This window comes from Rattus rattus, chromosome 11 (assembly GCF_011064425.1).
Source record: "Rattus rattus isolate New Zealand chromosome 11, Rrattus_CSIRO_v1, whole genome shotgun sequence".
In the NCBI taxonomy this organism is placed as follows: domain Eukaryota; kingdom Metazoa; phylum Chordata; class Mammalia; order Rodentia; family Muridae; genus Rattus; species Rattus rattus.
Window position 1 is genome coordinate 14,828,392 of NC_046164.1, and position 15,501 is coordinate 14,843,892.

Sequence of the window (15,501 nt, forward strand, 5' to 3'; positions counted from 1 at the left end):
CAAAGTGAAATCAATGTGAGAAAGGCTTACTTCAAGATTGATACCAATGGTGTATTAATAACAGTGTATTTAAGCACTTTTCCTTAAAGAACCAGGGGTAAAAAGTTTTGTCATTTATGAATGAAATATATGAATGAAATTATGAATAAAAAAAATTGCTTTCCCTACTGAGTACTCATTTACCCAGTGTTCAATACAAAATCAACAATGTTGGAGAGCCCAGAGTACAGTGTATATCTGGGAAATTTTGTGACCTGCATGTACAAATATTGTTAAACTACATTATTTCAAGGGAATTCTTCTATTTAATTTATGTTCTATTATTCTGGAGTGGTGGCTTAGAGATTAACCATAATGACTGCTTCTCTGGAGAACACTACCTCAGTTCTAGTATTGATAGGGTGCTCTTGACATTCTGCAACAGTAGTTCCAGTTGATCTATAACCTCCCCTGTCGTGCAGTTCACAGATGTATATGCAAGCAAAATATCCATAGACATAAAATACACATAAAGAAAAAATTCAAGATGAAAAAGCTGAGAAATAGAATATCAGGAGGTAATATCAGTGATAAATTTGGTTCATATTATATAGAACAGTACCCTGGTTACTTTCCAAAGAACCACAGCATTGACGTTAAAAGCAGAGAAATCATTTATACAAGTAAATAGAAAAAAAACATAGGGCTGAATAACTTACATATCCTGAAGTAGAATGAAGTAATTCACAAACCCTTGCTCTTTTCTTTTTTCAAAATTTATTAATTTTTATTTACATGCAGACACTGTAACTATCTTCGGACACACTTGAAGAGTGCATCAGATCCCATTACTGATGGTTTTAAGCCACAATGTGGTTGCTGGGAATTGAACACAGTACCTCTGGAAGAGCAGTCAGTGCTCTTAACACTCAGCCATCTTTCCAGGCTGCTCATCTATTTCTATATTATGAAATCTCAAAGAAACTCAGGACAACTGGCTAACTTATTTAACATATCAGAAGCAAGAGCTGGCAATAAAATCCTATAATAAAATCCTGGGTCTTTGGAGCACTTCTCCTATCCACTACTTGCCTAAATTTTTTTCCAGTGAGATTTGTCAATTATAGACTCTTCTTCTATTATGAGCATCCCATTAAATTGGTCAAAAGTTGGCAAGCCCCACTACTTCTGTGCTACCATTACCCCAGCTCAACGTATAAGCAGGAAAGATTATAGGCAGAGTTTTGTTCCGGGGTTGGATTACCCTCTGTCCTCTTCTTTCTGACTCTCCCAACCATCACACCCAGATCCAGTCCCCTGCCAATTCCTTAAAAAAAAAGAGCAGAACTTTTGGGGATATCAACTGAACAACTGATTACATATGACAATAAGAATAGGAACAAATCCTGGTTGGAAATGCATTGCAAGATCAGGAAAAGAGTCAGACATACACATCCACTATATCTCTCCAGTATGATTCCTTTCATGCATTAGGAGACTCTGATATGCGAAGGCTTAATCAAGTTGACTGTATGCATAGGGCCTCACTGCAATGTGTCATTTGGAGGCCTTTGAAGACCACCATAATGACCAAAGGCTTTACAGCATTGGATATATGCATAGGGTTTCTCTTCACTGTTTCCATTTATGTCTTTGATGATCATGGTTGTGTGCAAAGGCTTTACCACAGTCATTACATTCATAAGCCTTCTCCACAATATGTGTCCTGTTATGGTATTGCTGATGGCTATAACAAGCAACGGCTTTATCACGTTGATTACATTCTCTATAGTATCTATTCTTTTATACCTCTGAAAATTACCATTCTGTCCAAAAGATTTACCAAATTTGGTTATATTCACAGGGATTTTCTCTAGGATGTGTTCTTTTATGACTTTGATGGTGACTGTGAAAGGAAGAATTTTTACAACACTGGTTAAATTAAAAGGGCTTCTCTCTAGTATGTGTCCTTTTATGGCATTGCAGATTACTTCGACGTGAAAAGAATTTACCGCACTCGTTGCACTCATAGGGCTTCTCTCCTGTATGTGTCCTTTTATGACGGTGAAGATCATTGTGATGGGCAAAGGCATTGCCACATTGGTTACATGCATAGGGCTTCTCTCCAATATGTGTAATTTTATGGCTTTGAAAATGGCTGTGACAAGCAAAGGCTGTACCACATTGTTTACATTTATAGGGCTTCTCTCCAGTACGTGTTCTTTTATGCCTTTGAAGATGGCTGTGACGAGCAAAGGCTTTACCACATTGGTTACATTCATATGGCTTCTCTCCAGTATGTGTTTTTGTATGGCGATGAAGATAGCGGTGAAATGCAAAGGCTTTGCCACATTGGTTACATTCATAGGGCTTCTCACCTGTATGTGTTCTTTTATGACGTTGAAGATAACTGGGATAGGCAAAGGTTTTGCCACATTGGTTACATGCATACGGCTTCTCTCCAGTATGTGTAATTTTATGGCTTTGAAAATGGCTGTGACAAGCAAAGGCTGTACCACATTGGTTACATTTATAGGGCTTCTCTCCAGTACGTGTTCTTTTATGCCTTTGAAGATGGCTGTGACGAGCAAAGGCTTTACCACAATGTTTACATTCATATGCCTTCTCTCCAGTATGTGTCCTTTTATGCCTCTGAAGATCATTGTGATGGGCAAAGGCTTTGCCACCTTGGTTACATGCACTGGACTTCTCTCTGGTATGTGTTCCTTTATGGTGTTGAAGATCACTGTGATGGGCAAAGGCTTTGCTACACTGGCTGCATTCATAAGGCTTCTCTCCAGTATGTGCTCTTTCAAGCCCTTGAAGACTACTGATCTGTGCAAAGCCTTTACAGCATTGGTCATATGCATAGTGTTTCTCTCTAGCATGCATTCTCTTATTGCATTGCAGATGACTGTGGCATGCAAAGGCTTTACTACAGGGTTTGCAATCACAGGGCTTCTCTCTTGTGTGTTTTCTTGTATATATTTGAAGACCAGTACAGTGTACAAAGGCTCCGGTCAGTGTTCTTTTATGTATCTGTAGATGATTGTGACTTGGAAATTCCTCATTATATTGCACACATTCATAGGGTTTCAGACCAGTGTGAATTCTTTCATCCCAGTGAAGATGCCTATGATAAACAAAATCGTTATTAGTTTGCATATATTCAGAGTCTCTTTACAATATAAATTTTTCATGCTTGTATATGTAACTGACACATAATAATGATTTGTTTAGTATACTAATGAATATTTTTCATTGGTATATATTGACTTTACAGTATTTTCCACATGTAAAGAGGAATCAGATACAATATGGGTTTATTAATTTCTTTATATCCATGGTGTTCTCCCTCATTATGGTTCACTTTGCATCTTACCTGGGACGGTATCAGCATTGATTATATGCATCAACCTTATAGCATTCTTTTCCTATGTGGGGTTTTTCCCATATTTGACATAATTACAAGAAATTAGAGCTTTATAACAAGATTACATTAATAAATTTTTCTATAGTTTCAGCCGTACAACATTTGCAAAATGAAACAGGACACAGGGAAAATTTCTATGTTACTAATACTCATAGTATTGTCTGCAGTGTGATGCTTTTAATGTATTCAAAATGAAATTGGAAAATCAATTAACTATTAAATGGTATTAAGTTCAATAAATCTGCATCAAGTGAAGAAAACTACATATCTTCTAATTGTACTGGGACAGAGAGTGGTACAATGTTTCTGTTAATATTCTTTAGACCTTGAATCTTGTATCCTTATATAGAATAGAATAGAATAGATGAAATATAGATAGATAAGTAGGTAAGTAGGTCAATAATAGATGGATGATATATAGATACATACACGTACACACACACAAATAGGTAGGTAGATACATAGATTCATAGATGAGATAGAATTACCTTGACAAAAATAGATATAATCTATCCCTTATAATACACCTATGAAAGGAAGAATAACAAATAAAATATATCCCCATTGCACATCCCACATTTTGTTCTTCATAGACATGTGGTATTTTGATTAACATAACTAAACCATAATCTTTTCTTTTTTTCTTTTTTTTTTTTTTTTTTTTTCTGAGTTGAGCTAGATCAAAACCAGGGCCTTTGCGCTTCAAGGCAAGCGCCCACATGAGCTAAATCCCCAACCCCCAAGTACAACTTTCTTAACTCTCTTGAACTGCCCCTTTCACTAAAGTTAACCAACTTATTACAAGTCTATGAGTAACATCTGCTTTACTATGCACTGTTTGCTTATTAGATGATTTTGGATATATACACTTCACATGTTCAAAGTTTATTCTTTTTTTATATCTCAGTGTTATAAGAATATAGACACTGGCAGTTCTACAAACGGCACTAAATTCAGTCTGCTTGAAATAGTACTACCTGTTAAGGCATCGTTTCCATCTGAAAGGAATGACTTGCAAACACAAAACGAATAACTGACACAGAGATACATGCACTTATAAGAATTTAATGCCCAATATAGTTAATGTTCTGCTGATTTACACTGATGCTTTTAAGAAAATTCTCCCCAGTGAAAAAAGAACCAAAAAAAAAAAAAGAGGATATTTGATCAGCCCAATAAAAATTACCTTCCATGGGGCGATTTAGTCTGATGGTAGAAAAATCTAGGAAAACTTTATAATTTCCTTTCCGGTCCCCAGTCTGGAAAAAAACCAAAAAAAAAAATTACCTTCCATGTCTTCTAGAATTTTCACAATTTTCTTCAATACTGTGGTCTTCCAGGTAATAGCCTAAAACATAGTACCAGAAAAATGAATGACATATTATTGGAATTCATGAAAACATTAAGGTACTATCTTAAGTAAACCTTAGAACTATGCCTGATTAATTCACCTCATTCTCCCTTCTTCTCAATTGAAATTATAAAAGCATCAACAACAACAAAAGCAATGAAGCAAGCAAGCAAGCAAACAAACAAACAAAAACATTTGCCCTCTATTTTAAATATGGAAACAACAATAACAGTCTTACCTACAGCACTGAGGTTCCTGTAGGTCTCCAGCATCACGTCTTTGTAGAGACTCTTCTGGGAAGGATCCAGCAAAGCCCACTCTTCCCGAGTGAAGTTCAAATGCACATCATCATATGTAACTGCCTTCTCCAATATCACATTCATGTGTACAAAAGAAAGCATGTTGCTCATAAATTGAACATATATATTTCATTGACAATATATACACATTTTTCTGGTGCTCCCCAATTTATTTACTGATACAGAAGTTGTAATGTAATCACTGAGTCATTGTAGAAGAAATGGAATAATAAGGTTCAAATCTCTCATTTCTTCACCTTTTGAATTAGATATACCCTTGTAAGAAAAATGCCAATTAGCAGACATAAAGAGACAAGGAAATAGATCAACAATACTAAGTCCACATAATAGATGTTGTATTAATAACTACTACCTACAAAATCAGGGAGTGAAGGAGAGGGAGGAATAGGAACATAAAACTTAAGTGTTTAAACTGGGCATCTGTGAGCTTTCCCTCAATCCCAGTACTCAGAACACAAGGCTGTAGGTTGATGTCTATGTGTAGGTGAGGGCAGGCACAAGATAAGGAAAGGCCTGTGATAGTAGAAAAGGAGGGCTGGTGCAGAGTTTTGTGAGGCAGGAGAGATTGGAGAGAAAGGAGGAAAATGGAGGAAGAGAAAGATAACCAGATAGATGTGGCTTCAAATAGCCACAGGTAACTATGAATATCTTATAAGGGATGTATAATTACAGGACAATTTGTCTTATCTAGGTAGGCAGTTTATATCAATATCAATTGGTTCTGAGTTTATTGTGTGGCCTTTTTTGGGATGACAATTTACTGATATAAATCTGATTGATAAATTTCAAGCCTCAAAAGTTTTGATTTTGCTAAGTTACAGGGGTTTGTGACAGGTGACAGCAAGATGGTGGTCCTTGAATGGAGTTGGCATGGCAGGAACCCACCAGGGAATCTAGATGGGTGGACACTGCTGGGGCTAGCCATGGCAGTCATGGGGCCACAAAGTAGCAGGCACTAGCATACTAGGGTGCCTAGTCTTTTTCTTTCTTTCTTTCTTTTTTTTTTTTTTTTGTTAATATTTAACACTACACAAAGGGAGCAGGATCACAATTTGAGAAAAGTATACAGGATTCAAGAGATGGAAATAAACATAATAAAGAAACTTTATTGTAAGTCTATAACAAATATTAAATTAAATGGAGATAAACTCAGAGGAACAAGGCTGACCAGTCTATATTTATTCAATGCACAATATGAAGTTCTACCTACAACAATGAGACAATTGAAGGAAATCAGGGGATATAATTTGGATAGTAGGAGGTCAACATATCCTAATTGATAGATGACATGACAGTATATGTTAGTGACCCTAAATATTATACTACCAAGTTTCTACAGCTTATAAACACTTCCAGGAAAATGATGGGATACAAGATTAACTGAAAACCAAAAAACAAATCCATAAACCCTCCACTATGCCTATGTCAAAATGGCAAATGCACTTAAAAAAATCAGAGAAATAAATAACAAATAAAATGAAATATATTTGAAAACCTTTTTAAAAGCCAGTGAAAGACTTGAATGATAAAAATTTGAATTTCAAGAAACTGAAGTACATAGAAGATGGTAAAATCCTTCATCCTCATAGTTTGGTAGGGTTAATAAAATAATAATAGCCATCATCCCAAAAGTAATCTACATGTCCAACACAATCCTCATCAATATTTCAAAAGAAGTATTTATAGACCTGAAAGGACAATTTCTATCCCCTAGGAACAAACCCTGGAGAGCTAAACCAATTTGGAACAATTCCAATCACATAAGCACACCTAATGTTTTCTACAGAATCCATCTAGACACACTAAGAAATACACAGCACCTTAAACAAGTGGTGCCAAGGACCAACCTTGGATCAGAGATGGGTTCTGAGAAAACAGGGACTTGGGAATAGCAAAAGGCATGACTAGAAGGTAAAGTGTGTATTCTAGCTGATGACCTGTGTTCTGTTTTATACAGCTTGTCCAGCATGCTTCTCTGTATATTCTGCTTTCTCCAGGGAAAGCTCTCTGAATATATCCGACTTTCTTGTTACCTAAGAGTAGTGTGTGTGTTTCCATGTTTTTTTATTCAAAAAATTATACAGGATAGTACCCTCCTGGTATAATACAGCTCTGTATTTTATTTGTTATACCAATCTAATCAGTTACCCAGATTTCCATTTGAGATTCCAGAAATCAAATATCTCAATAAATCAGCCTTCAATTCTAAGCCATCAGCAAGCCCATATTGTTTAACATTGCAAAAAGAATTCAGACATTTGTCTGCTTTGGTAAGCATGCATAACAAGCTAGTTGAATGGGACTTTATTCCAAAGTTTCCATTTTTACCATACTCCTTGGTCCTGACTTGCATAGGTTCCAGGCTGACCTTTGAACTTGAAATGGCCCGCCTTTTATCTCCCTGCTTTGTATCTTTAAGTTGGATCTTTGGTGTAGCTGCCTTTTTGACATCGATCGATGAAGAAGCCCTCATATCATTCACACTTTTACTTGGGATACCCAGGATAAAAGTCACAGATCATATGGAACTCAAGGAAAAGGAAGACCAAAGGGTGAATTCTTCAGTCCTACTTAGAAAGAGGAACAAAACAAACACGGGATATAAAGGCAGGGAGGGACCTGAGAGAGGGAGTGAATGGTAGGAAAAATTAGGGAAATGATCAGGTGTGGGAGGAGATGTGGGAGAAATAAAGAGGGTCAGGAAATTGAACAGAAGTGTGTAGCAGTGGGGGATGGGGAACTAGTTTTAGCCACTAGAAAGATCCAGATACTAGGAAAGCAAGAGGCTTCTAGGACCCAATAGGGTTTACATTAGTGAGAATATCCAACAAAGAGAACCTGTAGAGACCATATCCAGAGGTTATCATGGCCCCTGATTGAGGGATGGGGCCACCCATCCTTCTAAAAAATGTTAACATAGAATCATTTCTTTTTAAAGAATTGCAGGGACAAAGAGTGGAGCAGAAACTGAAGGAAAGGTCATTCAGAGACTGCCCCACCTAGGGATCCATCCCATCTTCAGACACCAAATCCAAACACTATTGCTGATGCCAAGGAAGTGCTTGCTGACAGGAGCCTAGTATGGTTGCCTCCTGAGACACTCAGCCAGAGCCTGACCAACATAGATGCAAATGCTTGCAGCCAACCATCACAATGAACATGGGGATCCCAATGGTGGAGTTATGGAAAGGACTGAAGGAACTGAAGGCTTTTGCAAGCCCATAGGAAGAACAATAATATCAACTAAACAGAACCCACTGAGTTCCCAGGAACTAAATCATCAATCAAGGAGCACACATGGAGGGACCCAGGCCTCAAGCTGCTTATGTTGCAGAGGATGGTCTTATCTTGCATCAGTGGGAGAGGAGGTTCTTGGTCCTGTGGAGACCTGATGCTCCAATGTAGGGGAATACTTGGGTGGAAAGGCAGAAGTCAGTGGGGGAGTGGGGAAGCTCCCTCATTGTAGAAGGGAGAAGGGAGGATGGCATGGGTTTTTTGAGGGGAAACTGGGAAGATTGATAGCATTTGAAATGTAGATAAATAAAATAACCAATAAAAAAAGACTGAGGAAGGAATAAAATAAAATAAAAATTCCAGTTTTAAAATAGGGTACATATTTAAACAGAGAATTCCTAACAGAAAATCCCATATTACACATCAGAAAGATAAATAATGAGTGATTTTTCATATTAGTGAGAATATAGAGCAAGCGCGCCACCGTCTAGTACAGGTAGGGGTGCAAACTAATATTGCAAACATGGAAAGCAATATCATGAGTACTCAGAAGAATGGGAATGCATTCAGCCTAAGACCCAGCTATATCAGGTTCAGGAATATGTGTTTGGTACACCAAAAAAAAAAAGGAAAAAGCAAAACAGAACACAAGGACACATCCTCAATTATGTTCATTACAGTTTTCTTGGTACTAGCCAGAAGGTAAGAAAAACTTAAGTGCCCAACTGCTGAAGAATGGATAAACTAAATGTGTTATGTTTATACAATGGAGTATCACTCAGTTGCTAAAAAAAGACAACATAAAACTGAATACATGACAACAGGCTGATGATTGCAACTAGAGTTGAAAGGTAGAAGTTTTAAGGTTGCTCCCCCTTCCCCCAGACAACAGTTCAGAGTAGAAGCAAAAAACAGCTTAGGCCCTGAGACTGTATGTTCCAGGAAGCTTCTCCTAGGACCATAGAATAGGTAATTACATCAGCCAGTTCCTGGTTCGACAACTCTCTCGCAGGAACTAGCTGACCATAAAGTTAGATTAAAATCTTAGAGAACAATCTTGAGAAGCAGGAAGCTTCTCTCAGGAACTGACTAGCTGACCATAAAGTTAAACAATCTTGAGAAAAAGGAAGCTTTTCCTTGTGATTTTTCACTGGTATTCTCGACATTTTCCAATGATGCCCTACCTACCCCCTTGCCAGGTTTCTTCCCTTTAAATACCTCTTTCCCCAGCTCTCCGAACGAACTCCACTGCCCCTGCATGGATATGAGTCTCACCCCAGTGCACTGGTTCCTTATCAATAAACCCGTGTAAATTACAGCAAGGACTGTCTTATGTGAGTTCTTGGGGGTCATGTCATCCCGAGAATTGAGTGAGGGTCTCCCCGCTCTGGGGGTCTTTCAGAGTAAATTCACCCTAAACGAGGTACTCCAAACCAAAATGATAGAAATGTTAGCCATTCCCTAATAAGTGGATATTAGCTCTTAGGTAAACTTTAAGATATCCTGCACAGACCCAGAGAGGTGATATAAGGAGAGGGCATATAAAGAGGACACATGCATTTTTCTGATAAGGGACAATAGAATAGACTCTGTGGGTAGACTCAAGTAAATGGGAAGTGGTAGGGATCATTTGGAGGGGAAATGTAGGAACAGAGTAAGGTACAGGGAGCAAGAGCTGGAATTAGAGGCCATTTGCAGAGTAGTAAAGCAACTTAAAGTACTAGCAACATTCAAGGAATTCTGAGAGTGACCCTAGGAACCACTACTATTAATGGAGGACCAAGTCTGAAGTAGCCATCTTTATAAACAGCAAGGATTATGTACTGGGGACAGGTTTACAGTTCATTCATTGTAGTGTGAGTCAAAGAGGTCTCTAAATTACCCATGTTGATTCCAGGAAAATGATTTTGCTCTCTGTAACCTGACCACAGGGCCACATTTTTATGGACAAGTTCCACTCAATGTGAAAATCAAGAAGGTGCAGGCTTGGAGCCTTCACCCCTGTCTAGTCTCTCTGTGGAGAGAAGAGAGTTCACAGGCCACAGAAAGATAATCCTGGACACAATACAACTATAACATCCTCCATCTACATTATCCTGCCTGCAAAAGGTGCTGAGCCAAGGAGATAATGAACATTTTGAGTGGCCAACCAATATTTGGTTTACTCAGAGGAGCTGGACATCAGAAAGAACACAATACCTACACTGCCAGGGTTTTCAGAAACCTCATAGAGACTTAAAAGGCAAAAATGGGGCTTACATGGGGCTTGGTGATTTGTGGTAACCCTAACACTGGAACGAAGTATGCTTGATTTTAATGCTCTCTTCTTCCTGTTTGCTCATCATGTCCAGCTTCACACAGAGGAATTTCACCATGTCTTTTCTATTTCCTTTGTTCTATGAAATCTGCTCTATTCTGAAGATAAAACCGGTGGGGTGAGGAGCTAGGGGAAAGGAATATACAAGAGGAGGAGTGGTAACAGGAACAAATGCAGGGAAGAGAATCAGTGGTCCTGACAAACTGTATGAGAAAAGAATCTGATTTCAATGAAAACATTTAATTTAATATGACTTGAATGAAAGTTCAAAGAAAAAAAGAAAAAAATAAGGATGAAAGAAAAATGTAATGGTGAAGACAAGGAAAGCATGATTTTGACAGTTACAGATCTCATACGTCATGTGTGTGCGTAAGCGTGTGTGTGTGTGTGTGTGTGTGTGTGTGTGTGTGTGTGTGTGTGTTACCATCTAAAGCTGGTTATTTATTAAGAAAAAAAAAAGAAGTGTCTTCTCATTGCACACAAAAAGCAATGCCTAAAATGTACAATGGACAGTTGTTATCATAAGCAACACAGATTCCTGTGACCAGAGTTGTAGGGTCTCCCCTGCCCCACAATATCAAAAGTGAGTGAGTCTCAAAGTCCAAGGTCTTCTTCCTAGGTTATCACGTGTAACAATAGAATGACCAACTGGTCATCCCAGTCCATCCCAGACCCAGCAGATTAGAATTGGACACAGTAGCCATCCTGTTCTTCCTGTTGCCTCCCTCCTCCCAAACACACCATGGCACAGCTTAAGGCATCCTTCATAGCTCCCTAGAATTGCATCAGTGGACAATCCAAGAAAGAACCTGCAAGGTACCTCCCACTGGTGCTCCTAATCACCTTCTTTGATGGAAGACTGGAGCTCACATGAGTCAGAAAGAACAGCCTTCCCAGATCCTACCTTTGACTTTAGGGGCAGAATTAGCCGAAGCCTTTATTTCCATAGAATCATCTCCGTTCCAGGGGCGACTGTTCATCATGCAAGGTGCAGGGTCTTTGTATGCACTTTTCCCTACATACTCAATGTCCAGTGCAGCATCTCTACCTCAGATCTTGACAAGTCCAGGTAAATTTCAGTCAAATTCAAAAAGTAACAACAATTGAAGTAAGAACTGTCCATGAATGTTAAAGTAAATAGCTATCAATGGGAGGAGAATGGAAAAAGAACCAACCAGGACTGTATGTGGCTGCTCCTAAATAGGTTGGAAAGAAAGTTATTATGGATAAAGAGGAGAGTAGACTTGGAGGAAGGGAGATCTGAGAGAATCCAAGTGAACAGGAACATGAGCCATGTGAAGAGAGGAAGGAGAGGAGAAAAAACAGTTGAAAAGATGAGGTGGTAAAATGATTGATGGAAAAGACGATGTAATGACTTAGGGTGGCAGCCGGTAGAAGTGCAATCCAACACCTGGGCTGTGAGGTGGTTTTGCCAGTCACAGACAGTAACAAGTTGGGACTCAAGGATTCTGGGGAAACTGACATACTGGCCAGCTTTCCTTTGTTAGGTAGGGACTTGAGCCATTTGTTCCAGAGTTTGAGACTTCACAATAGTACAAAGTATAATCTTAAATGACTTAATTATAATCTCTAAATTTACTTTAAAAAAACTGAAATAGGCTTCATGGTAGGAAATTATCCATGTATCAGACATATGTTCCAGAACAGACCAGTTATGACTCACATATTTCTCTCTGATGTGCACTGTAAAATTCAAATATTAACATTCGTAGTAGGCACAGACACACTAATTTGTCAAGACCTCCTGTGTTGGTTGAACTTGTGTAACAATAGATAGGTAGTTTGTAAAAATAATGCATTTTCTTATCTAGATTCTTGATTGACTTAGTCTGTGTACCCCTTAATATTTCCAGGTTGGAATTTTATTGGTCATACAACATTGATAACATCAGAACCCACTGATAATGCAAACTACTGTCAAAGCAAGAAAGCTTTCTCCTCCCTGACTCTCCCTCCCTTTCTTTGTTATAATCAAACAAGCTTCAAATTTGAGCAAACTCAATTCATACTGAAATCCTTTTTTATTTATATTTTCCCCAAAAAAGTCAGGGAGGTGGGAGGACATTCATTCCATTGTCTCTTTTTTCTTCCTGATTACTCAGGGCTCAACCGGGAAGGATTTGAAGACTCTGTTCAGGCACTGGGCAGCAGAGGCTGGATTAGCTATTCTAAGAAATGACAAAGAAGAGGCAAGCCTGAGCTACAGAAGAAATTCTCCTAAAGAGAAAAAAGTAATCAAAGATGGGAAAAAGGAATAACATTCTTTTTTTTTTTTACAAATATTTTTTAAAGATTTATTCATTTATTATATATAAGTACACTGTAGCTGTCTTCAGATACACCAGAAGAGGGCATCGGATCTCTTTATAGATGGTTGGGAGCCACCATGTGGTTGCTGGGAATTGAACTCAGGACCTCTGGAAGAGCAGTCGGGTGCTCTTAACCGCTGAGCCATCTCTCCAGCCCCAGGAATAACATTCTTAAGTCTCAAAAGAAATAGCAAAAGAGGAACAAATAGTTGATGAGAGCTGTGATCCCCAAGGAAATGAAATTTAAAATGTTACTAACAATTCACTTCTTAAAAAGATAGATAAAATTGGAACAAATCATAGCTCTAGTGACTTTCAAGAAGAGCAGGACATTCCCTGCTGGGGAAAAGACATCAATGAGAAAAAATATGATCTTGTCATTATGTGCAATATTAGCCACTAGAATCTGTAAGTTGACCCACACACAGCTATACCCCATAGCCCCTGATTCAAATTTCTGAACGGATTTAACTAGATCAACAAAGTTTGGTTCCACATAACCTCTGGAACATTTATACCCAGCAATTTGGACAATCTCTACTCACATGTATGAATAAGTGTTGGGGAGTTACAAAGTCTGCCCCATCAGGGTCCTCCTTCCTAATGGGGACACCTGAAGATGACTCCCCTAAACTTCAGTCTGTGTGGTATTTTCTACTGCAGTGTTCACTGTAAACTGTTCCTCCTTTCTGGTCTGAAGGCAGAAGCCATGCTCCACATACAAGTACTTTCCTTTCTCTACAGAGGACAGTTCATTACATGACTGAGATGAGTAGTTTTAAAACTCCCCTGTGGTACAGCCCTTTAACTCAAGAATTTAGGAAGTTTAATGAAAAGGAAAGCAGGGTCATTGCCCTGAGGAGCATGAGACGGGGAGCCGGGTGATAACAAAGCTTGTCTCGGAAACAATTTTTAAACATGCAGCTGTTCAAAAATGATTGCATGGGATTTTTTGTTTCTAGCTAAAAAGAACAACAAAAACACCACCAACAACAACAACAACAAACAAAACAAAACAAAAAAACCAGAAATCTTGAAAGAATGTGCTTTTAGTCACACAACACTTGAGATGCTTTTTACAACCTAGCCAAAATTAACTCCAAAGGAATCACAGCCAAAACGTTAAATAGAAGAGATTAGCTTGTCAACTCTATGAGAGAAACTAAATATGTCTGCCATTGGCATCCTGCTAAGAGCATCTCTATACACAAGCTACTGCTCCAAATGCTTTGTGCAGATTCAGCACAGATAAAGAAGTTATTCAGGCACCACCCCTAGGTCCAAGAATGGATTTCACACGTGCCTTCACCAAGCTGCTGGTTTCCACCCAGCCCCCGGTAGGCCCCACCACAACAGCTCCCGCTCCTCACCTTTGCGGGCAGTGAACATATCCTGGCCATGTCGCAACTTCAGAGCTTGCGGAAGCTTCCCTCAGTACGCAGCAGTTAGGCAAAAGGACAACGCACCAATGACTTAATGCTGCTCGCTCAAGTGGGTGGACCCTGCATCGTGGTTCTCTCCTCTTCCGACTGCCAGGCCCTCACATAGGCCCTGGTTGGCTAGTTAGTCTGTCAGTCTGTGTCTGTCCTTCCGCTGAGCAGAGCCTCTTGGGATACTGAACTTGCTGAAGTTCTTTGTTTTCCGTACCATTCCCCTGGCAGATTCTGGGAATCAGGGAATTGCAGACGCACTGCTCAGAGGTGGGAAAAGCAATCAGAGGTGAGAATTGAGGCCAGAGCAGATTCAGGGAGTCCTGGGCCGGAAATAGGGCCCGGGCCTGCGTGGAGGGTTTCTCTGACTCTTAGACATCCAGGCATTACTGGTTATAGCAGAAGAGTCAAGAAACAAGTAGGCGGCCCTCAGTTACCAGGAGGAATGGGGAGCTGCAGCTCAGCTTAGCAGGAATGGTTAGTAACTTTGCAGTGGCAGGCTGGAAGCACAGATGGGCCTTCAATAGGAGAGCTATGCTGATGGTCTGTAGGCAAAGACCTGCATGGTAGCAATGGCAGTGGCAGACGATTGACAGAGTCCATGGTTGCAAACTGTTCATTGACTGTTCATGGCTGGAAGTGGAAGCATACCCTTTTCTCAGAGTCTGACCTGAGATTAGGTACCTCTGCAGGAAGGAATGTCTGCGAAGTCAAGCTTAATGGCTAAACCCACGGGGCCTCTAGATAACTCATTAGCGTGAGGATCTCTGTTCTGGACCTACAGGACCACAGGTCACATAGGTGGGGAGCATGGCAAATGTTCCAGGCAAGGGGGCTAGTGGGCAGCAGGAAGTCACATAAGTCTCAGATGTCTCACCATAGTGGTTCCTGTTACGGGCTTTCAGTCTGGATGAACATCTTCTCCATATGTGCAAGAGATAGGGGTTTGTGGCTTCATGCTCATTTCTGGGATATTGCAGGTCCCTTTCACCTGGTAGGTGTGTGACAGCATTGGGAGAAAGACAGAAACAGAGGACAACCACTGTGGAGCTTTATTCATAGCACATTTTCATCAGCTGTAAGAAAACCAAACAAAAACAAAAACAC

The 15,501-nt window shown here is 39.4% G+C and overlaps 1 protein-coding gene across 1 annotated transcript; it reads right to left on the minus strand.

Moving 5' to 3' along the window:
• Positions 1 to 1,266: 1,266 nt before the first annotated feature.
• On the minus strand, positions 1,267 to 14,960 carry LOC116912746 (zinc finger protein 431-like). The gene is made up of 4 exons (XM_032916894.1): positions 14,335 to 14,960; positions 5,002 to 5,125; positions 4,700 to 4,760; positions 1,267 to 3,112 (listed from the first exon to the last, which is right to left on the minus strand). Exons 1-4 carry the CDS (start codon positions 14,362 to 14,364, stop codon positions 1,921 to 1,923), a joined length of 1,407 nt encoding a protein of 468 aa, XP_032772785.1. The 5' UTR covers positions 14,365 to 14,960; the 3' UTR covers positions 1,267 to 1,920.
• Between the last annotated feature and the right edge of the window lie 541 nt (positions 14,961 to 15,501).

Excerpts from the sequence above, each read along its gene's own strand:
- LOC116912746 (XM_032916894.1), bottom strand. The coding sequence starts at position 14,364 with ATGGCCAGGATATGTTCACTGCCCGCAAAG. Across the intron at positions 5,126-14,334 it reads TATGTTCACTGCCCGCAAAG|GCAGTTACATATGATGATGT; the intron begins GTGAGGAGCGGG and ends ATATTGGAGAAG. Across the intron at positions 3,113-4,699 it reads AATTCTAGAAGACATGGAAG|GCATCTTCACTGGGATGAAA; the intron begins GTAATTTTTTTT and ends TGTTTATCATAG.